The following is a 24,889-nucleotide window of genomic DNA, read 5'->3' on the forward strand; positions in this document are numbered from 1 at the left end:
TGGCTGCCAGTCTCAGCAGGAACACCATGAGCCCAGCTGTGCCCAACAACCACTCCTCAGCAGGATCCACTGCCAGCCCATTTGGGATATTCAGGCCTGTCCCAACCAGTTGCAAGAACCTTTACCCTGAGAACAAACAACTCGGAAATGCCTCCAGCTGCATACCAGGCCTTGGGCCAAGGAGGCAAAGGGCTCCCATCACCCAGCAACCGCCCAGGGCTGGGAGAGAGAGGGGTTAATCCAGAGGAATGTGGGATGCTGAGCCAAGCAGGGAGAACAGCATCCTCCTCCCAGCTCCAGCACTCTGCAAGCAGAGAACATCTGCCCAAACAAAAGCTGCCTGTGCTGGGGCAGCTCCTCGCAGGTGCCACAGCCCCTGCCTGCTGCAGGATTTCTGAGCTTTGCCGGATGCTCCTGGAGGTGTGGATCCATCAGTCCCATCCAGACTGACTTGTTCCAGGGGTGGAAGATCCAGGACATGCATCTCTGCCCTTTATTCCAGAATTTCATACACTTTTGGTATCAAGTATCTCTCTGAATCAGTCACACTTGGTGTTCCTTGACTGCACTGCCCTGTCCCTGTGCCCCAGAGACCCCTCAGCCCCTCTGAAAACAAGGGTGCCAGAGAATCTGGGAGGGTGCCACATCCCCAGAGCAGATATTCCAAAGTGGCAGAGCCCCACAGCTCCCCTCCCCAGCTCTGCCAGAGCCACAGACAGGTCCTGACTGCTGCAGACACTCCAGGAGGAGGGAGTGCCACTCCCGGGATACCCACCAGTAGGAGTTGATGATCTTGCAGAAGGCCAGCTCACAGCACATCTTCAGGTTGCCCTGATGTTCGGGGAGGTCTGAAGATGAACATTTGCTGGGATCCACCTCACAATTTTCATCTGATTCATACAGTGCCTTGATGAACTCCCCTGTAAAACAGAGTTGGTGATGGGTCTGGAGACAGGAGAAGTGCAGCCTTCAAGCAGCTCTGTTCCTAAGCCCCAGTGCCCGATCAGCTCCCTGGCACCCCATCACACTGGGGAGATGAGAGGGATACAAGAGCACGTGGTGGTCCCTGGGGCAGCTCTCCATTGTCTCCAGGAGGTCCCAGGAGGGCCTGGCAGCTCCTTGGGAGCTCACGACCAGCACAGCACACCCTGCACATTCCGTCCCTGTGGCTCTGGGATATTTCATCAGGACTCACTGACGCCCCTGCACCAGCTCCAGAGGTGCTCCCTCGGGCTAATCCAGGAGGAAGGATGCTGGCAGGCCCTGTAATTATTGGTAGCATGGCCTGCTACTGCAGCCTGTGCCCTGGTGCTGACAAACCACTGTGATTCACCGGAGAAATAGGTAATTAAAGGAAAGAAACAATTTACTTGGTTTATTTTGAGCTGAACATCACATAAAATGAAATTAAAATATTTCCTTGAGTTTTCCTGTGCTCCTCTTTGCTGCCTGGCTGCTCCTCCTCACTCTTGCAGAGGCTCACACTGAGCTGCTCCACCAGCTTCTGCTCTCATGCCAACTTTCACCCCAGGGCCCCTGGGCACAGCCCCTGCACTCAGGGTAGTGGGGTCAGTCCTTCATCCCAGCAGTGACTGGGGAGATCAGGGACAGGGTAACAGGGATGAGGAAGCAGCGTTTTAGCTTTCTCCATTTCTGGGAGAAAGGTTTGCTCTGGTTTTCTTCTAATTCCAGTTGATTTGCACCTAATTCCTGACTGTCTTGGATTTTCCCATCCTGTTTTTTCCCCATTCCAATCTGCATTCCTTACCTATTGCCAAAACAGATTTTAATTACATACTGGAGAGCCTCTCCAGTGTATTTTCAGCTCTGCCAGGGAGCTCTGGAGCTGCTCTGCTTGCCTGCAGGTGATGCCTGCTGTTCTTAACCTGGCCCCATCACCTGCTCCATGGTTCCAAGGACAGTGCCACGCTGCCCTGGGGCACCTTGTGACACGCAGGTGATTCATCTCCCTGGGAAAAGGTCACTCAGAACCAATGTCCCACAGTGAGCAGGAACCCCAGGCTCCTCCTGCATGAGAGGGAACTGGCCTGGCAGCACTGAGCCCCAAAAGGGAATGTTTTAATATTCTCTGATATCAATAATCTCCTGGCTTTTGAGAATTTTTATGAGTAATCTACTTACAAACTTGCCTTCAACCAGAAAGCATTACAAGGCAGAAATAAATAATATTCCTTTTGCTATTCTTGTGGGCTCTCTGCCTGAATTTGCTCAATTATTTCCCTTTCCTCAAGGTTTTCATTATTATTATTATTACTATTATTATTCTCTTAATAAAGTATTTATGCTTCTTTGCTCCTTGCTAAAATTATACAAATCCACTAGCAGGAACCCAACATACTAAAATATTAACACCTCAATAGAAACTTTGCTCATCCTGCCCTGGGATGTGAATCCAATGGAAGCTCACAGAGCTTCCAAGGCAGCCTCTCTCCATCCTTGTGCTGTATTCCCTGCATGCAGCAGTTCCTTCCTGACCTGCCCAGAAGCAGAAGCTTCTAATTATTTTCATTTGCATCAAGAGAAGTATTTTTGGAGGCATAAACAGAGCCAGCACTTGTTAAAAAAAAAACCACCAGGAGGGTTCCCAGTGCGGGATGATCCGAGAGGCAGCGCATCACTGCGACTTGGGAGATCTCATCTGACTGGGGAGCGCTGCAGGAGCCGGGCAGCGGCTCTGCTGGGGCTGCAAGGGGAGAGAGTCACTCAGCCTGTGACAGCCAGGCTGAGGCAGAAGCCCTGGCAGGCAGCAGAATTCCTTCAAACATCCACTGGTTATCACCTCTGAAAGCAGATGAAGGTGCCAGCTCTGCGGTCACCTTCACCTGGCAGCAGGGAGCTGCCCACTGCGGCCACAGCCGTGTCCAGGCTCGGAGCTGCTGCCAGGGAAACCCTCCAGCAGGAAAGTGCTGGGGCCCCTGCTGGCCATCAGGGCTCAGGTGACATCCCCACCTTGCAGCTTGGAGAACTTCTCTGTACGTACCTAAGGCATCTTGTAAGTATTTCTGCCCCACCAGCTTCAGGTATTCTTCAATTGCTTTGGTGGCCAGTGTGTTCTCCCTGAAAATGAGATGCTCATTCTCACCACAGCGATCAACTTCAGACATCATCAGGTCAGTCAAGAAATCCTGGAAAGCAAAGCCCATGGTGGGTCACTGGTTCCGCAGAGCTGCAGCTCCCCAGCCCCGAGAGGTCCCACCTTCCTCACACACCCGAGGGACTGGAGGTGCTGCAGGTGACTCTGTGTGAACACACTGCCTCACCACCTGCCCAAATTTCCTCAGAGATGAGGGGAAATAAACCTCTGGACAGCCTCAACTCTTGCACCCCAACAGTGACTCATCCCAGACCTGCATCTGCCCCTCCATTGGTGCCGCTTTCTGGCTGCTGTCGTGTCAGCCTCACTCTGTGTGGGCAGAACCTTTTCTCCCCTGTTACACACGGCTGTGTTTGGTGTCCAACTGCACTGGCTGCAAACCAGCGCCATGCTCCGATGTCACGAGCTGTGCCCAGTTAATGGCTGAGACACAAGCCTCTGATATGCACTGAGATACTCAAATTTCCCATTTCCTCCCTACACATGGAGATAAACAGCACTGACAGCGCCAATTTTGGGCACATTCTTGGTCTGATGTGCACACAACCAAATCCATGGAATGTGATAACCCCCTGTGCTGCAGAGCAATGGAAGGGGTGAGCAGGAGCAGCCCCTGACAGCTGCCCCTGCATCAGTCCGGCCACAACTGCAAATTCCAGAGGAAAAACAACATTTTAGTGTGAACTCCGGGTCTGCTTCAGTCACAGCATTCACTGAGCAGGGAGCTCCTGTGCATGCTGCTGATCAGTGTGCTGCAGCCAGGCCTGATCCAGGAGGAATGCCAGGCACCTGCTAATGCTGATACATGTTCTCTGCACTGCTAATGGACAGAGCAGCTCTGCCTGGCTCCTCCTTGCTGCACCAGGTGCTGAGGTGTCACCACTCACCTGAGTGACAATGGAAGGAGGCCACTGGCACTGTGCAAATCACCCACATTAACCCTCTGACTGCCTCCCATGGAGGAGACAGAGAAATGATGACACATACATTCATTCATCTCCACAACCAAGGGCACCTTCTTAAACTCCTTTCCATTAAAACAACATAATCTGCTTAGTAATAACCTTCCACTAAGAAATTCTTCATTTCCCCTGATGCTCACAGCCCGTTCCTGGCAGAGACAACAGGAGCACCCCAAGCTGCCACACAGTGCCCCAGGTCCTGTCCCTGGTGTCCCCAAGCACAGCAGAGCTGCCATGGTCCAGCCTGCTCCAACCCTGGGGTTGGTGACATCAGGTCCCACCCCCCACCAGTGGCTGGATGGGAGCTTTGCACCAGAAACGACTTGCTCCGTTTCATTTTTCACATGGACATCTCTGCATTGAAGGTTTAATCAAGGTTCAACAAACAGCTTTCCCTGAACCCAAGAGACCCAAATAATTTAATCCACAGACCCTCCATCACCGTGCTCTTGTCCCAGGCAAAGGAAAGCCCCGGGGCAGGCAGGTACATCCCTGTGTAAGAGCACAGGAGGATGGGAGGTGACATCCCTGCAGTACCCAACGATCCACTGCTCCCACCTTCCCACAACAGCCTGATCCAGACCAACACACTGCCTTGACCTTCCCCCAAGATCCTCCAAAAATGCCAGAGGAGGAGCTTTGGGCTAAAAAAAAAAAAAGTCACTTCCATTATTTCTTTAGCCAGAAGATGCCCTTCCTCAAATCCTGCTACGTCTGCAATGCTCTGGCAGCTGCAGAGGCAAAAATCCCTCCTGGAAGCAAAGCACGCGCCTCCCTCTGCTATTTTCTCTCATTTTGCCCTTTTTATCAGCCAAGCTGGAATGAAACTTTAAACCCTGCTCAAATCCCGTTAGCTGCTATCTGGGTAACTCTATCACCTTTATCTTCCCGGGGCTCTCCCAGGGTACGTTTCAATTCCAAGCCACCGCTCAGGCTGACACAAGGTGCTGATTCTTAATTAGCAGCCGCTGACCTTGGCTTTGCTTGATTCTCTTTCCTGTCACTTTCCCAACATACTAATTATCTCAGGAACACTGAGTTTTACAGCGTCTCTTAGCTGAGTGTTTGCTTTCCCCCCTCTTGTCAGCTGAGCACTGGCTGCTGAGTCCTGGAAACCCAGGGCCAAGTGGGAGCCAGAGTTAATGTGAATTTGTGTGACTTGGGCTGATCTACAGAATTCACTAGAATTTAGAATGAGGCAGGATTCCATGGCAGGACTCAACACAAAGCCAGAAAAGATCCCCTGGAAATCTCTGCTGCTGTTATTATTCCCGATGGAGCATCTGCAGCTCGACAGCTGGGAAAAGAACTTCTTGTCGCTGAAGTGGAAAGAAAAGCTGCTGAAGTCCCAGAGAATTCCATTATGGCACAGCACCCAAAGCTGAGGAGTAACACCACAGAATCTGGCCTTGCAAGTGAGCAGGGAGAGGGGAGAGCCAGGACACCCAGCAGCATCCCAGGGGTCAGGATTCTCCCTGTCCCTGCAGGCCTGGGCTGCAGAGCCATCCAGCTGGGCTGTAGCACCTGGCTCTGGGATGTGTCAGGGGTCAGAATTCCCCCAGGTACCATCCTTGGGCAAGTTCCTCTGCAGGCACTGCTCAGCAGCTCCGTGAGCCGTGGGAACAGCACTTCGGCTGCGGGTCACTGCCCATGACATCCTGCCACTTCTGTCCCAGGACCATCAGACAGACCTTCACTGCTTCCCTTCCCTCCACACCAAAAAGCCACATCGGCTCTGGATCACACTTCTGCTGTCTCTGCCTGAAGTACTCCAGCAGCCAGCACTCAGAAGACACAAATGGAATGCAAATACTTGTGGAATCCCTCCGGGGGCCTCACTCACCCACATACAAGGTCCTGAATAAAATGCAATAACTAAAGCCAATAAAACTCCCTGTTTCTGAGCAGCAGAGATCAGCAGGGGGTTGTTTTCAGTTAGGGCCCCTGGCAATGGAAGAAAATAAGATGCTTTATTTCATTACATCTGAGTCGAGAGGGGAAGGAAGAGGTCTACAGTCAAAATTAAGGGCTGTGGCAGTGTTCTTCAGGCTTGTTCCCATGTTTATTTTAAGGCTTTTTGCTTCAGACTGGATGGATCTGAACCTGTGCGACCCCAGTCACTGCACATATGCTGATAAAGAAGAGCAATTCATAAATAAATAAATTTGGAGCATGACAGCACAAGGCTGCAGTGGTCTCCAGTTTGCACATAAACCAGCCTGTGCTATTCCACAGCAGCTCCTCCCAGTGCAGGCAGGAGCTGGCAGCCCCAGTCCCGAGGGGTGGCACTGGCAGTGCCCGGCCCTCCAGCTCCCGAGCCTGGAGGGCAGAAGGGTGAAGCCAGCTGGGTGCCTGCAGAGCTGTGGTGGGAGCAGGGGCGCTTCCAAAGAACTGACAAACAACACAAGTCTTGTAGGACCTGTCCTGTCCAACCCCAGGAAGGATTCTGCACTTTGCCATCCCAGGAAGGTCCAGCCTCTCTGGGACATGTCCAGAGCTGGAGCACGTGGGGTGCCAGGGAGCCCCGCGCTCCCCGTGGTGGTCACACACCCTCTGGGCTGGAGCTGAGCATTCCTGGTATCCTAACTGACTGATGTGCAGATTGACTTTGAAATAATAAGGTTCTCCAAATCACAAGCCTGATTAATAGGATTGACTTAACCTTAAGAGGATTGAATTGATAAAGGTAATAAGATTATTGCTTATTTCAAAGACTAGCTCAGAGTCCAGCTGGGCCCTTATGCAAAGGTGAAAACACCAGTGGTGGGTAGGGCTGTGGGTTTGGGGTGGAGGAGCATTGGGACACACCCACGGCAGGGGAGCTGCGACACAGGAAGCTGCGGAGCAGGGAAAGGAGAGCGGCAGAGGGGCAGCAGCTGGGTCCTGGACAGATGCTGTGAAGCCAAGAACCCCAGCCCCAAGTTCTCAGCTCCTCCATCACACAGATCCTCTGAGGATCTGCTCAGACATTCCTCTGCCAGGAAATAGAGTGATATTCCCTCCTTGGAACCCTGGAACTCATCTGTGGCACTTCTGGCCTTTTCTAATTCTCCTTGGGAAAGGTGGTGAAGGCAATGTGAGAGTTAACTCACAGGAATCTGTGTCCATCACTTGCTCAGGGAAATCAGCAAACCTGAGGGATACATCACCTCTCAGGTCCCTGTGCCTGCCTGATCCCAGCAGTCACTTCTCAGCCCTGTGTGGTGTCTGCAGGGCCCAGAGCCCTGACCCAGCCCTGCCTCTGCCACTGGAACGTGGGGTTCCAGCAGATCCACACAGGGAGAGCAGCTACATCTGCTCAGCTGAGGCACATCTTCACAGCACAAACAAACAGGGACACATGTTTATTCTTCACTCCATTCCCAGCACCATAAATATTTATTTCCAGTGAGCAGCTGGTTAGTTAGAGCTTTGTCTAATGCTAGGTTTGATCTACCAGCGCTCTGGACAAGTGAAGTTTTTTTGTATATTTATGGTCATGAACTGAGCTCTGGGAGCTCCAAGACAGCCCTGAAACAAATGTAAGCATGGGAAATATTCTGGAAGCATCAGAAGTCCTTTGGGAAGGATGCAGCCACCTCTCTACAACCACATCACAGGGGCCACACCAAGCCCTGGAAGGCAGGACTAAGCACTCCTGGTAACTCCAACCCTGGCAGCAGAACTGCTTTATGACTTTGTGTCTTTCATCTGTGGGTTGCAAAAACATGTGAAAACCTTCAGGCGTCTCCACATCCTTACAGGAAACAAACACTTCATCAGTGCTCTCACTAGGAAGGTGAAAACAGGTAACAAGTGAAGGACTGAGCTGAGGGGCCACATCTCTGTTTCAGCCACCAAATATCCCTCTTTGAGCCTTTCTTGCCATAAGAGACAGGGAACATCTGTGAGTGCCGAGAGCTGATGGAGCACTGGATGTCTGTCAGATTTTCCAGTGGGCTGGGGTGGCTCTCTCCCTCCCTGAGTGCCTACACTCAGAACCTTATCAAAACCCTCTTCCCCTCCCCTCCACCCTGCCTTGGCAGCTGCTCAGGGCTCTCCAGGTGTGCCAACCAACCCAGCACGGCGGGATCAGGTTCTACCCTTTCCCACACAGAGATCAAGGGAAGCACGGACTTTGACTCCAGAGGGGACTCTGCTTTCATGCTCCACCTTTTAACCTGCTGTGATACAGCTACACAGCCCAGGAAGAAGCAGAGATTTAGGGAAAAAATTCTGCCACAGCCCTTGTCCCCCTCCCACCTGCAGCCCCAGGTGTCCTGTCCCCCTGGCAGGAGCGATTCTGGGTTTTAGCAGCTCCAGGTAACCTCGCCTGGCTGGCAGGGTGTGCCTCGGGGTGGGTCTGTGGTTAAGGATGGCCCTGGCTGGGACCTGGCTGTGTCTGTCACATGGCACCATCGAACCTCTCCTGTGGCACCTCTCCCGTGCCACTACCGAACCTCTCCCGTGCCACCACCGAACCTCTCCTGTGCCACCTCTCCCGGGCCTGAGCTCCGGGCAGACACAGGACCCGATCCCGGCCTCATTAAGGGATTACCCCGCATTTACAGCAAATCGCTGCAGGAAAACAGGGCCCGAAACAGCACAACAGCAATTAGCTGCTAACGAGTCTTCAAGATAATCTACTGGACACTTGTTTCACAGTCTGACCGTAATTGCTGCTTTAGCTCAGCTACAGCAGCCAAGAGCCACAAAACCCCTTTTATCAGAGAAATCAATCGGTGGTTGCCGATGCCTGCAGGGCAGGGGGGAGATGTTGAAGGGCTCACTGGGAAGGCTCCTGGTGATGCACAAGGATGAGGAACCCACCTTTAGCCCGGGCAAGCTTCCAAGAGTCACGAGGGGACACAGAGAAGCAGAAGGGGGGTCCCTGTCCTGCTGTCCCTGCACTCAGGGGTCAGGGTGGTGGGGCAGCCATGGGGAGCTCTCCTGAGGGGCACTGGGGCGCACCCACAGACCCCAGGCAGGGCTGAGGGGTTGCTTTCTTCCTTATTCATTATTTTTCTATCTTTCTGCTGCTTTCCTCTCTCCTTGCTTGTCCAGCTCAGGATGCACCACCTGGTTCCCATGCTCCAATAACTCCTGTTGCTCTGACAGCTCCCCAAACCCCGTGCTAATGCTGATGGCAAATGACAGGCAGGAAAAGCAGAAGCTCCATTTTAGGGGAAAAGTCATCAAGTCTGTTTACTGTTTGCTGTGTCCCCTGTGTAGAGCCTCTGGGATCTCAAGCACTGATGCAGACACATGTCTGGAAACACACTTGCTCTCTCTGGAGCCTCTCCAGTACTGAGAGGCAGAGGAAAAAGCAGTGACAACCACTCTCAGCCATGCCCACACATGATCCATGGTGATTAAGTCTGGGATGACACTTGAAGCCTTTTGCACCAGAACTGTGTAAGCCCTGGACAGGGTCTTTCATGGCAATGTTATTCCCACAAGGCCCTGGCATTAGGGCTGCAGGAGCCACAGCAAGGGGCAGCAGAGCCCCTGGTGCCAGCACAAGGCAGGGCTGTGGCCAGGAACCACAGACTGACAGCTCTGGAGCCCTGGAACAAGGAGTGAGCAGAGACACCAAGCACAGCTCCTTGTGGAGCCACAGCGTCATTCCACACGGACACGCTGCTCCCCTGTGCTCTGGGGATCAGGAGGCTTTAACAGAGCTATTTTCTCTGCCTCTGCAACAGCAGGCCCCTGGCTCCCAATCCTCTCAGCGAGCTTTGCCTGCCTTGAACTAGATCAGGAGGCCAAGCCACTTCTCTGTCCAACAGATGGTAACTAAAGCTAATCCACGAGCCCGGCCACGGGCCCCGGCAGCAGCGGCAGCTGCCAAGGAACGGAGCCTTGTGATTGCCCCTCAGGTGAACAGCTCATGTCTCCTCAGCACTGCAAAAGCTTTGGACATCTTGCCCTTGCCCAGTTCTCCCCTGCAGAGTGCAGGGTGATGGTAACAGAGAAAAACAGAGATGCTTTAACTCCTGCAGCCCTGAGGTGGGCACTGCCCCCTGTGGCTGTGCCAGGCCACCAGGAATGGAGGATGCTCTGCAGTGGGGGTCACTCCCTGCCCTGTGTGCTGGGGATCTCAGCAAGGAAGGGCATTCCAGCTCTGCCCACCCTGCCTGCTCCCTCACAGATCACAGCCAGGAGTAACACTCTGCCTCCCCCTGGCCTGGCAGGGCATTCCCAGCCAGGAAGGAGGCTCAAAGTGCTTCACAAGGATGAACTTCCACCACGTGCAAGTGGGTGGCATCAACCCCCAATGAGCACTGCCATGGGCACATCCCTGGACCCCCTTCCAAAAGCAGTAGGACAGACCCTGAGGACCAAGAGCTGATCCAGAGACATGCATGTCTGCAGGCACTTTGGTCTGGAATCCTGGAGAGCCTGCTCACTCCTGTTCAGCTTCCACTGTGCAGAGTGCTCAGTGCAGAGGGAGCAGAGCACAGAACCTGCTGGGTTCCCCAGGAACACCCAGCACACACAGGCCAGCACTGGTTACATTCCATCCTGGAAAACTGCCTTCTTATTACTTCCACAAGTGTGTTTATACAGAAAGAGCCTGGCCCCTGAGCCTCCAGAAGGAAAGTGAAGGGAAGTGGCTCAGTTGGTGCCTCGTGGTCCCACCAACCTCTCTGCTAATTAAGCAACTTGTGCTGTGTGTGCTACCAACTCGTTTGCAATCAAAAGAAAAACAGAGCATATTAACGATGGCCCAAAGCCCAACTGAGGAGCCTCCCCAACCCAACCCCAGAGTCTGCTCCTGATGGTGTCTGGGGGGACACTACAGATGGCAGAGGGTCCTACCTTGGCCTTGCCCGTGCTCTGCAGGATGTGCACCAGTGCTGACGCCATCTCCTCCTTGTTCTTCACGCTCAGTGAGGGCTCCAGCACTGAGCACAGCACCATGTAATTGTTGGTGATGTACTCAGCAAACTCCTTGTACATCTCCATGGGAAGGATGCTCATGCTCTGGTAGCGGGACTTGATGCGGATCATGGGCCCTGGGGACTTGCCCTTGCCAGGGTTGGGGCTCACCACTGGGTACCATTTCTCCACGAACTGCCGGCCCGTCACTGAGCTCACGGGGATGTTCACCTGCCCAATGAAGTTGGTCTTGTCCTTCTTCTTCTTCTTGTCAGTCTCTTTGTATAAGTGCACAGTAATGTTTTTGAGCGATGGGAGGTTATTAAATTCAAAGTGCTCCCCCCAAAACACATTATCAGTTTTCAATTTACAGGTAGTTCGTGCATAAAGAACATCATCCAGGCATAATTCACACAAGTACTTTTTCTTAGCTGGCAGGTCCTTGGCTTCAATAATCCATAACTTTAACATATTCTCTACCCTTCTGCTGTTGTCCTGAAAAAAAAACCACAAAGAAAAAAAGGTCAATGAAAAAACCCCGCAAAGCCAAGCACAACAAAATTGGAGATATGAATTAATTATTTCGGATGTGCTAAATGAGCGGAGGCTTAATTACACTTTATTTTAAGGAAATACTGGCTCTCAAGAATTTGCATAATAACACTACTTATGTTAATTTTTCAAAATATCATCGTGCTCTCCATGTCTGTTGGTGCCAATTAATATAAGGAACAAGGGAGATAAACCCCATCCAAATCATAAAAGTACCATTTCCCATTCCCTGCCAAGAGGGCCTCTGAAGAATCCAAAAAGAACCTCACTGGTCCTGAATAGTTTGTGCAAAGCAGAAGCTGTTACAGGTATCCCACAGCCTCCTGTTTTTTCAGTAGAGCTGCTTTACAGCAGCATTGAGTTCATGGTATTTCCTGTAACACAGCAATACAAAGGGACCTGAATGTACACCCAGGGATCACCTCATCCACATGGGAATGCCACCACCAATGGCAGGGAAAAAACTGTTTGTAAAAACCTCATCATATTTTAGGGCAGAAGTCCAGGGCACCCAAATTAAACACTGAGAGGAATCCTGGGAGAGGGCATCCCATGGGAGAATCATGACAATTCAGAGACAGAAATCTGCCTTGGATATCTTCTAAACAATAACAGAGCCAAGCACACTGTGGATCTTTCAGAGCTCCCTCGTGATGCTGACCTCATCCTGGAAGAACATCCAGGGGTATTTGCTGCAGGAGTGACTCCAAAGATAAAGCACTGGCAGCTACACCACTGCTGGGATTCTGCAAACCCTGTTTTGTTTGGAAACCCCTCAGTGAAACTGCAGCCATGGTTTACTCTGCTCAGCCCAGGAGTCTGGGCAGGAACATTTCTGCTGGAAGCCCACAATGGGGTACTGTAGGTTCAGGAAGTACACACAGGAACTGCACAACAGCACTGAATTCCTGACAGAAATATCAAGTCAGATACTGAGAGTTTATTGTCTATGAACTCAAACAAAGATGGAAACGCTGCCATCAGTTACTGCAGGTTTTGAGATGACAGAAACACTTCCAAATGGATTTCCACTCAACACTGGACCTTGAAGCCACATGCCCAGCCCCAACTCACATTCCCAGGAGTTCTCTCATTCTAAGTACAAACTTTGCACAGCCCTCTCAGGTCAGGATCACCAGGAAAAGCCCTTGGAATGCACTGGAGCCTCTCAACTCCACTAGAGGAACATGCTGCCAGGGGCAGAAGGCCACCTCTCCCCTCCACTGCTCACGTTCTGATATTACAGGAAACCTTTTCTTCTGACATTTGACACTGTGCTGGGAACAACAAATTCTGAGACTGAGGGCCCCTTCAGAACCCACCAGGACTGGACAGAATTAGTGTGCACAGCCAGGAGGAGTTCACAGACTCCTATCATTTGTACCTTCTCTGACCATCAGCAGCAGACCTGGTTGAGCTCATCAGCTGTGGAATCCTGCATTAATCCTCACCAATCTTTGCTGCCAACTCCAGCACAGCGGGGAAGAAGCAGCTGTATGTTTTATTTTAGGATGTTCTTAGTCTTAGTGGGCCATAAAAAAGCATATTGGGTGTCCCTGTGTTCTAGTGAAGAGAAGGATTTGTTCCTGTAAATCCCAGGAGATGACTTTGCACCTTAACTGGCTGGAGAAGGGAAAGCTACATTCCACTGTCGCCTCTGAAAATGGACATCTGAGCTCCTCCATCACTAAAGCAGACTCTGTGTCAGGAGCTGACACGTGAACTCTTCAGACTGTTCAGCCTTGTGACTTTGCTGGCAGCTACCTGACATCTGTCCCACGGCTTTTGGGAGGTGAAAGTCCTATGGAAGTGGCAAGTACCATCAGTAACAGCAACACTGAAGATTCTTCAGGTCTGATCAATTCTTAGCAAGAGCTGAAGCAGCGTGTGCTGAGAAGAGAGGGGAAGGAATAATTGGCGCTTGTCTGTAAATATAATTGTGGAAGAAAGCAATATGGAAAAAGGCTGACCCGCAGTTCCACTCACTCACTCCAATGACAATGTGTCCCCTGCTGCTCCCATGCACTGGGCTATAAAATGTAATAACGAGGAACTGAACTAGAGCAGAGGCAATTCCTCACAGGCACTACCTTGTTGGGGTGCACGGCACGCCGCAGGTTCTCCATCCATTTATCTCGCTCTGCTGCCGAACGACACGAGAAGCACTTACTTCCTGATGAAGTCGTCACCTACAGGGAAAGGAACAGGATTACATCTTGACCAGCACACTGCAGAGTGTGGTTGGGGGGAGAGGGGGGCTTAGGGAAGATGCTAGTGGATTTTATTTTTTTTTTAAGTAAACAGCTTTACCCAAGCATGAAGTAACTGCCCCTAAGGCTGGCGGAAAAACAGGACAACCCTCTATGCCACAGAAATAATCATAGAAGCAAATTCCAATTACTTCTCCTCTTCCACACCAGAAAACACTAGATAATGGGCCCCATGCATGTGATGCTTTAAACCACCAAGTTCCACAACTGAGAGAGAGCAAATCCTTAGATGAACTAAAGATAAATTGGAACTCCAAGTGGATACTTGGCATTCCTCCAGGCTCAGCCCAAAGCCTGTGAGAGTAACAACCCATTCCTTGTTCCCAGCAGAAGGCTGGGCTTGAAAAGGCTGCTTTGCCACCTTCCCCCTTCGTGTCCTGCTGCTCCTGGAGCCCTTGCTGTGAGGATCATGGGGACAGGTGTGTACACCCCACTCCTGGCTGTGGTACAGCTGGGGCCCTCAGAGCTCACAGCACTCACACCCTGCTGGGGAGAACCAGGGGGGCTTCCCTGGACATGGCTGGAAGTGCTGCTGAGCCCTGCTCTCACCTCTCATGATTCCAGGTTCATCCCAAGGGATTTTCTGCAGTATTTGTGTGACTTCCTCTGGCCACTGGGAGTTTGTAGCCATAGGGTTTAAGAAACACACTCACAGCAGGGACATTTCCAGAGGTGCAAGTGCCCCTTATGCCTCATCACAGTCCTGCTATCCCAAGGAAACTCAATCCTGCTGAGCCCATGGAAGCACCACTATCTGGCAGCCCAGAATGACAGGCACCAAATTTCCTTCCTATGCCCCCCCACCAAACTTCCTTGGCATCAAAGCCAATGGCTCCCTGCTCCTCACACCCAGACATCCCCCAAGCTGCCATCTCCTCCACACGTGCTGGTCCTGAGCACCAGGACCACCAGTGGCTCCAGCTCTCTGCCCTTTGCACTTGCTTTTGTCCAGCAATATTCACCATGTACAGCTCTGCTGGGAGGCTGAATGGACCTGGCTGGTACTTTAAATAACTCCCCACTGAGCTTCATTTCCGCCAGTCTCAACCTGCAGAGTTATTTGTGAGTGCTTTATCATCCCCCAGTGTTTGTGTTTACACATTGTGCACTGGGTTATCAGCTTCTGGGAGACACAATCTCCTTTAATTTCATGTATCTCCCAGAAGCCCAACCTGTTCTTACAGCAGAGCTGGCCCTCGCTAAGATTTGTCATTAGCAAACCTCAATGATAAGTTGAACACATCCCTTCCTTTGAACACAGACCAGGGCAGAATGAGAAGAGGCCTGTTCTGTCTTTACATAAAAATGCAAAGAATCTTCCGACTCTTGATATTCCAGAGGCTTTTTCCTTCAGACAGACACCTTCCCAGTTCTTGCACACTTTTATACTCTGCCTGTAAAACACAAGGTCTCCTATAGCTCCAAGAACAGACTCCATACTAGCAGGCACAACACTGTGACCTTTCCAGCATCTCTTCACACCCCTGAGTATTTCCAGCTTCTTCAAAATCTCCTGTGACAAACCCCCCCTGCCCCATCTCCTCTCTGCTGCTCCTGTTAACCTCTATCCCTGAGCCTTCCCACATGGAGTTCTCCTGCCACACAGATTTGTCATTGTATTTTCTTGCCACACATATGTAAACACAGGCATTATCATGGCCAAATTAATTATTCAATTTTAAACCAATTATAAATTAATCTTTCAAAACCTAAAAAAACCTGTAACTGTCATACTGAAGTGAGAGAAGGGGAAAATTGTGTGTCAGATATGAAGTGTGTCTTGGTCTGATGGGAGCTGAAGATCACATCCACCATGTGTGACCAAAAATGTGATTTTCCCCAGATCTGCAATCAGATTCCAGCTTTGAGTTCTGACTTAAATATCATGTGGCATTAACCATCTTTATGAGATAGTAATTATCTTTATAAAGAGAATATTCTTGTCTCATCAAGATTTTGGATATGCTGGAATACTCTTAATGTACAGGAAAAACTCAATTAATAAAATTCATTAATTTCTGAAATGTTACTTTTCCTATTCATTATCCCCAGTCCCTGGATGGGTTATCTGTTCATATAAAATCTTGTCTTTTTAAGACAGTCCTAAGGTACAGGGTGGCTTCACTCGAAGGGACATGCATGGAGTAGCAGGGGATGGTAACTGAGCACTGGAGGGGTTTCACTCAGTGTCCAGAGGATTTTCCAAGGAGCAGTCAGGGCTCAGCTGCACCCCTGGCCCTGCAGCTGCTCAGGGCATCCAAAGGGCCGCTCCAGCAATGGCCAACGTTTGCACAGCTGGATCGAATTTAGTGCTGCTAAATTTAGCTCCATGGAATTCTGCCTTGCTGAGGCAAGGCCAGGATGAGGCAACAGGCTCAGCTGTATTGGAGCAATCACAGTTTGTCTTTCCCTCAGCTGTGTCATGGGACAGCTCAGGCACAGGACAAGGCTTTGGTCTGCCAAGACCTAAGAGAGCCCCTCAGCTCTAATGGCCCTGCCTGGCCCAGGACCCCCCAAAAACCAGGGCCAGGATCAGGCTCTGGGAGCCTGGCACTGGCTGAGATGCCCACTGTATATTTAGCACACACAGCACATGCAGAAGCACGGGATGATTTGCTGACTGAGGAGTCTTGCAAGGAGAAAGAAGATGATGCTGAGTAATTAAAAAAAAAAATAAAAAAAAATCAATGAAGGAAACAAGTAAATACTGACTGCCAAGTACTCAGCAAGTGAGAAAAAGCAAGTTTCACAAAACTAAGTAAGGAGAAAAAGCCAAATGCAGCCTGTGGAAAAGCCCTGCCCTGGTACTGACTGAGCTCCCTGGCAGAGCTGAGGGGAGCTGGGCCGAGCACGTCTTAATGCAGGGTGGTGGAGATAAAAGGGAGGAACAATTCCCTGCACCTTCATCCACCAGCTGCCTCCCAACGAGCCACTTGGTTGTTTTCCACTGCAGATGGCTTTGGCACCTCTCGCTTTTGTCTCCGTCTGGGTGTGCTGCCAGTTCCTCTGGAAGCGCTCTGCTCCATCTGCAGCCGTGTCAGACCCTCCTGGCCTGTTCCCCTCCAGGGGAGGAGCAGTGCCAGGTGAGCACTGATGGCCATGGGCCAGCTGGGGATGGAACAGCTCCCGAGGCTGTCCCTGCCCGGCCACCCCACGGCCGGCAGAAGGTGAAGGATTGAGCAAGGCTGGCACTGCCCAGCAACAGCTTCACTTCCCAGCTGGAGGCAGCAGCCCTGCCTGTTCCCAACACATCTCCCGAGGGAGCAGGTCCACGACAGCCTCGGGGGGCAGGGATGAGGCACCACTTTCCCCATCCACTGCACACCTCAGCTCCCCTCATCCCTGGGACCCTGGCAGGGCTTTCTCACCCGGCATTTCTTGGTCAGGGCTGCTTTTCCAGGACATTCCCCGAGCTCCTTTGTGTCCATCAGTGATGCCCGAGTGCTGGGGGCTGTAGTCACTGCCTGACCCCCAACAGGGGACCCAGGAGATCTGCAAACTCATCCTGGTGCTGAGCTCAGTCCCAGCTGGGAAGAGGCTCTCAGGAGACACGAGACCAAGGCATTGACACAAAATGCCATTTAGCTCTCACCTCGGTCCCTCCCGCTGGAGCTTGTTGGTGAGCAGCCACCAGTGACAAATCAATGTCCCTGTTGTTTCCTGGCATTCTTCCTCTCCTCTGCAGAGTTTGCAGAGCAACAATTAACACGTTCTTTTTTTTACAGTGTGACTTCTCTTTATCCAACTCACTTAACCCCAAAATTTTCTTCCTCCTTCCAAGTGCATGGCTTGTGTAATTTCCCTCTCACTCAACTTTCTACAAGTTCTGTTCATATCCCTTCCTCTCCTCTTGTGGGCTGACCAGAATTGGTAAACAACTCTTATATTATGGATGTCACATTTATTTTCCATCTAGCTTCATTTTATCTTTCTTGAGTGGAATGTAATAGAGGACATGTAATTTACAAAACTGTTCCCCTCCTGACCCATTGCACTTGCTCAATTCCACAAAGAATGAATAGCACTGCAAAATTTATACCTCAACCAACTAGAGAGTTTATATTTGAGGCTATTTTTTTTCTAAGACTGTTTTCATGTTACCCACTTATATTTTAAGAAATAGATCTTTTAACTCACTTATTTCAAAATGTGCTGATTTCAGTAAAGAAAAATGTCTTTATCTTTCCAGTCTGACTCCTCTTGAACCCTGACATGTGTTCTCATCCAACACAGCCCATCCAAGGACAGCCTGCAGTCCCATCACCCCTAGAGCACAATCCAAGCACAGCTACACCATTTATCTGCTTCTCTGTGTCCAAGCACAAACAGGTGTTACCTGCTCTTCACAGAAACACAAACATCCACCACCTTATTACTGCAAGAAAACCATTTCCCAGTTCTGTACCCAGCCACTGCCATAAGCAATAATACTTTGCCATCCACAATTCAGGACAAATGGTTCCTGAGATATCCTGTACTGAATTACCCAGCTCCAGCCTGGGTTGTGCGTGTCCTACTCCCTCCCGCTAGCACAGACCCTGCCACATGCCATAACAGATGTCAAAGTAATCTGAAATACTCACAGATTTTTCTATTTACTCAAACAAGGGAAGCTTCAGTTTTCTAGACAAAGTCCTCCACACTCCCACTGACAGCAGCAGGCTGGCTCTGTGACCACATGTAATATCTTTGGGAACAGTGAGTAGGGATTAGCACTTCCCAATATCTGTATGAACATAAACTGTAGGAGCATAAACAAATTTATGCTCTGCTGATACACAGCCCTAAGCAGTGCAGCACCTGTGCCAGCAGCTCTGCTGCGACAGCGCTTACAAGGAGCTCATTGCTCTGATTGTGTGGATATGATCCTCCTTGGAAAGATGGGAGCAATTTTCTGCCTATGAAATGCTCTCTGTGTAGCAATTCCAAGCTGCAATGTTTGGTAACAGCCAGAGCCCAGATGCCAGCCCACACCTGGCTCCCCAGGCGGCCCCAGCACGGCAGGAACAGCCCCAGAACGGCTCCTTACCTCAAAGCAGTAGTCTTGCCCCAGGATGCTACTGTGGACAGGCTTGATGACCACTTCCTCCTCCATACTGAGATCCAGAGCCTCAACAGCACTACTGGGACTGAGCAAGGACTCGTGGGAGCGCGATTCTTTCAGCCTCGGCATTAGATGGGATCTGGAGGAAAAACATAACCGTGTCAGTGGATGCTCTCCTTCCCAGGGAAATCTGTTAGCAGCAACTGCACAATATTCCTGGGAATGTTTTGTCATGGGATAACAAAGTGCCCTGAAGAACAGGGCCTGCTACATGGTCCCACCTGTAATTTCTAAAGGTTCCATGACAGCTGGTATGAGCAGTAAAACAATTTTTCCCAACTCTGATGCTGTCAGGAGTCAATTCTTTAGAGGTTTACACACTGTGAGGTCTCTGAACAACCAAATCAAACTCTAAATGGCCACCACAACTACTGAGGGAGAATTCCCAGGTGTGGAGGGGTTCCTAAACAAGATTTCCCAGGTGTGGGGGGGTTCCTAAATGAGATTTCCCAGGTGTGGGGTGTAGCAGTGTGGCTGTATTGGAGGCCAGCTGGCCCCAGCACTTGCTGCTGTCTCAGCAGCACCAGCGGGTCTGCAGCACCTGGTGCTGATCTCTGGTGGTGCCAGAACCTCACTGAAACACCCACGTCTGATCTGTCACCAACAACCCTTGGGCTCATGTGCTCTCCCTGATTGTCACACACATCCCTGGGATGGGGACAGTGTGGAAAATAAGGCTGTGATAGCCCTATTGATTGATCTAAATGCTCTGGAGTCCCACTGGCAGCATTTAGCAGCAGGGAGCCCACAGACAGTGAGCAGAGCACCATTTTTGAGACAGCCAATACAATCAATGGTGCAGTAACTCTTAAAGCAAAACCAGAGAGCTCAAGGGGAAAAAAAAAAAAAAAAGAAAGAGTGCTCCCAGGGAAAACACAGCAAACCCATAAAGTGGCAAGGGAAAAAATAACTTGAGTGCAAAGGGAGCAGCTGCCTCCTCTACAGCCTGTACCATGTGAGATGTTCCTAAGCCAAAGCTCCCATCCCGGTAACTCTGACCTTTAAAACCTCTGGCAAGCACTTTGGGGGGCTCCCCAAGAGATTGAGTGTCCCTGTCTACAAAGGGACCGTGATGCCTTCTCCAAAGGCACGGAGGGACAGCAATAAGGGGAGTTTATGAAATTCTCAGCATGGTCTTTCATGAGCCAAACAACAATGCTCCCACTATACTCCCAGCTTGCTCTGATATGTGTGTTGGATTTTGTTGTTCTCCAGAATGAAGCTGACCAAAGCAGAGAGAAATGTCAACAGTGCATGCAAAATCCATCGCTTCCAGTGAATCACACACCAGGCTGGATCCAGAAAACAGCCCAAGGAGATTCTCAGATAAACAGCAGCAGCAGATAAACAGGTGCTTCTCTAGATTTGCCATTAAGATTCAGGCCATGCATGAAGCCCCAGGTGATAACGGAACTGCCTGTGGCTGATTCCCTGCCTGAGCTGCTCCATGGAGAGCTCTGAGTGCTGGGGCCACCTCCTCCCCAGGGCCACCCAGCCTGGGACACGCTGCCGAGGGCTCCGGGACATCTCCCTGCACCTAGCAGGCAGGACCAGCTGTGGTGACACCAGTGAAACATCTGCAGAAGAGCCACCAGCACGGGGGTTCTGAGGGGACACCCACAGCCCTCAGGCTCTGAGAGCCCTGCTGGGGCTGGCACAGTCCTCTGCTGCATCAGGAGCTCCGGGTTCCCAGCAAAGGCTCTCCATGCCATTAGCCATTCTCTCAGCTGCCCACTCACCCCACATCTCTGTGGTGAGTAAATTGATCTTTAGGAACCCAGCACAGTCATTTCCCAGTACTTTGGTAATTTTACACTATTTTCAGAGAAAAGGGTCCCTATCCTTTTCCTCTGAATGCTACTGTAAATTAACTCTAATACAGACAGACAGATCGAGTTACCTCTGGATGCTGAGTGCAGAACTAATATCCAGCAGCTCAAGAACTGACAGTACAGACTCCTCACCCAGCCCAGATAAGCCCAGAATCAAGGCATTTCTGGTAAATCTTATTTCCATGTTTTACAGATGAAATTAGAAAAGGTAAATAACCAAGCTGAGACTCGCATTCTTGTGTAGACAAATATAAATACTGATAAAATAAACCCACAACTCAGTACATCACTGAGTTGCATTGCCTCATGCTGGCTTAAGAATTTTTGTAAAAATTAAAACAAAACAAGTCTATTTTTCATTTAAAACTACTGCAGCTGGATGGCCATGGGTGGGAGTGCAGATGTGCAATTCCAAGGATGACCAAGGGGGAGGTTCTCAGGACATATTACGCTTTCACCAGATTCAGTAAATGTGTGTTTATATCCCTCCACGCTCTGCCAAATGCCTCTGGGAATCCTAAAACAAACAGGACTTTTTTAGGGAGGTTTTTTATCAGGTCCCTGCCTCAGCAGGACCTGCTCCCACGATGTCTCTCACTCCCGAGCGGCCACTCGGATCCGGCCCAGGTCAGCAGCAGACACGTTTCTCACCAGATGCTGCTCTGTGCAGGGGGAGCGCTGCAGGTCTCAAACCAGCCCTAAAAACCCAGCATCTGTCTGTGCATCAAGGGCTAAGTGGGGAGATGTCATTAATTAGAGCTGTTGGAAATCTCAGCAGCAGGGATGAGGATCTCTCTGCCAGAGCAGCCCTGGCAGGGCAGGAGCAGCAGAGCTCCCTCCCAGGGCTCTGTCCCATCTCTGTTCCATGCCCCTGTCTCCAAACGGCACACGGTCCTTTCATTTTAATCCCTGTTCCAGGGCAGAGAGCACTCGTGTCCCTCAGTGACAAGACAGTGGCAGGGGCCCATTGACTAGAAAACATTTGTCAGTCCCTGTCACTGCTCCCACAAACTTCTCCTCATACCAGCAGTAAGAGAAAGGCCACAAGCTGCCTTCCTGAGCCTGAGAGCAGCACCCACAGCGACAGGGACACCTGAATTCCTGCAGACCTGTGCTGTCCATCAGCCATCCCAAACAGCCAGGCGTGCCTGGAACACCATTTGCTGACACTTCCAACATGACAGAGGTACTTTGTTCACATTCATCCCCCCTACCATCACTGTGAAGATGCTGCCTGTGGGGCCATCCGATCTCTTGCTCCAGTAACTCGCTGTGTATTCCAGGTCCTGTCCTGGTTTACGTCAGCTGATCTAATTCCAATCCTACACCTTTGTTTTAATATGCTGGGAACGGCCAGCTGCCCAGAGCCATCTCACAGCGGGAACCCTCTTTCCAAACAGCACATTCAGTTCTTTTTGCCAAGGGCCTTTTTTAAATCCCTTTTTACTTGCCTAAAGTTCAGTTGAAATGAAGGGGGGAGTAAAAAATCTCATAAAAGACCACATTAGTTCTAAAGAGAAATAACATTACTGCTACCGGCACTGACCCGGCGAGTCCTGCGGAGCAGCAGCCAGTCTCTGGTTATTAAAGAAAGAGCTCTGCTGCCCGAGAGCAATCAGAGAGGATTGTTGTGCTAAATAATAAAAGTCATAAAACATTACCATGTGAAGAGATGTAGCCCCTCTGCCTGTGCCCTCCACAGCCACTTGAGTATCACCAAATCCAACCAGAAGCACGTGGACTGCAGGGAAGACTTGTAAAAACAAGCATGGAGAGGCAATCCATCCTCTGCTCACCCAACTCCAGGGCTGGGTTTTGAGCAATGGAGGCAGCAAACAGCACTGCAAAGAGGCAACTCTGTCAGTCCTCATTTCAGAGCCTCACCTGCCTGAAACCACCCGGCTGCTGCTCCTGTGGTTTTATGATGAAAATGTTCCTGATTATTTTTGAGAGACAGAAACAAACAGAACCTGGTGGGTGGCTGTTTAGGGATGGAGCAGACACAAAATCTAACACTGAAACACAGAGGGAAAAAACGAAGAGCCTTTTTTAAACCTCCTACTGTTGTGCTCTGAGAGCATGAGCGGATTGGGGAATTCTGAAGGAAGTCCAGGCCCTAAGCTGAAGAAGTCCCATTGACACCAGCTGTGGAGCTGGCAGTGTGCATGCTTCCCCAGCGTCAGAAGGATTTGATCTCCCAAATTACATGTTTGACTCTGTGACACGTCTCCTGGCCAGGAAAGATTCCCTGTGTGCAGCATTTTGAGGCTGACAGTTCCTTTCTGTGCCCAGCTGGGAGCAGGTTCTTTAGGGCAGCCCTGACCCCCTCCCTTGCACTCTCCTGCTGCAGGGGTCCTCCCTGCCCAGGCACAGTGGAACAGCCCAGCAGATCCACATGCAGCACAGACAGAATCTAAATCTGTCTCCAGCCTGGGGATTAGGGGTTTGTTATGACTGAGAACAAAGTGCACAACTCCAGTAAATTGATTTGTGACATCAGATGGGAGAAGGATTTTAGCAGTTGCAGATGGGAGTAAATCACCCACCATCCTCTGCCAGCTCCATCCAGGAGCTCTGCCCGGTGCCACTGTCCCTCCTGATCCTCACTGCTGCTGGTTCACTCTGGAACTATGCTCTGCAGAGCCCAGACTGCTCGGCTTTGCTTCCCACTGTCCTCCACAGCAGCTCTCCCCAGGGCTCAGCAGTGCCTGTGTGACCCCCCCGCCGGGGCTCACTTCCCGCTGACCTCGCGACCACTGCTGGGAGTTCTCATCCCTTCCTCCCCCGAGCCTCATCCTGCTTCAATGTAACAAATAAATATAAAAGCGATGTTATGGGAATAACCACCACCAACAGCACACAAGAGAACTCGCAGGCTTCCAGGAGATGAAGAATATATTTTTTTTTTCCCTGTAAAGGAGGACGTGAGGATGAAGTCTCAGCATGCAGCAGCACACCCTTCTCCATGTTCTACTGCCCTGAACTTTCTCCTGCTGTTCCCTGAACTCCAGCTGCTGAGCTCTGCCTGGGAAACTCTGCTCAAGAACACTCACGATGGGAACCTGGCATTACAGGCTGCTCTCACTAACGCAACACCTTCCCTGAGCAACACAAAGGACATGTAATTAAACTTATTAATGCCTGCCCTTGTTTTCAGACTGTTCTCAGTTTCAACCGGCAGCAGGATTAATTACATTCAAAAGGACTCTGTCAGCTCATACCAGATGCCAAATGTTGTTTTTGCCAGAGCAAACCTGAAGAATGATTTTAACCTGTGACATTCACCTGAGCGTGGGTATTTGTTTAACAACGTGCCACTGCAAAGTTTGTCAGGGGCAACCTGCAGGCCCAGCACAGGACAAGCAGCAAGGACACCGATGGCATTAGTGATGTGCAAGAGGAGAGGAACTGCAAAAGCAAGGAAAGGGCATCAGGAGCAGGATGCAAAAGGTGATCAGAAATACACCTGAATTTCAATCATCAAAAATGTTTTCAAGGAGCCTCTTTCCCATAAGCAGAATGGCATCAACACGACATTTTCAACAGAAATCAACAGTTATATTAAAAAAACCCTTTTATCACATCAGCCTAAACCAGCCTAAATAATGCCAGATCTGGGAACATCTGATGCAAACAGCAGTGACAGATCCCCCATGCCAATTTGGAGCTCGAGACACAGCACAGCCCTGGGAACAAGTCATTCCCACAGCACCGGCCTCGGGAGCGAGCAGGGACCGTAGGGCCTCAACAAACACCCGGGGCACGTCCCTGGCAGCAGAAGCAGAACCGGGACATAGGGGCCGAGCCAGAGCCTCCTGCTCCCTGCCGGCATTCACGGGAGAAATCCCGGGGTGCACCCCACAATCACCACCTTCCACGGGGGGAGCAGGGTGGGGATAAGGGGTTTGATTTTTATCACCTAAATTTTGCGTAACATCAGTCTGGAGGCGGAATCTGGACAGGGCGGCAAAGGCGAGGCAGGATGTGTCCTCCTTGGACCAACCACACGGAAATGGAGCCTCAAGGCCCATCTCCACAGCGCGGCTGCCGAGCCCGGCCACGGATGATGAAACGCCGCCCAGGATGGAAACAAACCGCGAACGCACGGAACGAGGGACGGAGCGCGGCCGCACATCCCCGGGCCGGGCCGGACGGGCCGGGAGCGGCTGTCAGCACCGGTCCCTCCAGCGCGG

At 50.9% G+C, this 24,889-nt stretch overlaps 1 protein-coding gene across 12 annotated transcripts in view; it reads right to left on the reverse strand.

The window, feature by feature from the left end:
- DAB2IP (DAB2 interacting protein) overlaps positions 1-24,889 on the reverse strand; it is a 156,794-nt gene that overhangs the window by 15,468 nt on the left and 116,437 nt on the right. For 11 of the 12 annotated variants that reach the window (XM_015644695.3, XM_015644696.3, XM_015644698.3 and 8 more), the window contains 5 exons: positions 18,790-18,943; positions 13,581-13,679; positions 10,879-11,433; positions 3,002-3,146; positions 776-920 (listed from right to left, as the gene is read on the reverse strand). In XM_015644695.3, coding sequence (XP_015500181.1) covers positions 776-920; positions 3,002-3,146; positions 10,879-11,433; positions 13,581-13,679; positions 18,790-18,943 — 1,098 coding nt within the window. Of the gene's footprint in view, positions 1-775; positions 921-3,001; positions 3,147-10,878; positions 11,434-13,254; positions 13,365-13,580; positions 13,680-18,789; positions 18,944-24,889 lie in introns of those variants that run through there. The other variant, XM_015644704.3, reaches the window with a different exon arrangement.

The sequence above is a fragment of the Parus major genome, chromosome 17 (genome assembly GCF_001522545.3).
Source record: "Parus major isolate Abel chromosome 17, Parus_major1.1, whole genome shotgun sequence".
Lineage (NCBI taxonomy): Eukaryota > Metazoa > Chordata > Aves > Passeriformes > Paridae > Parus > Parus major.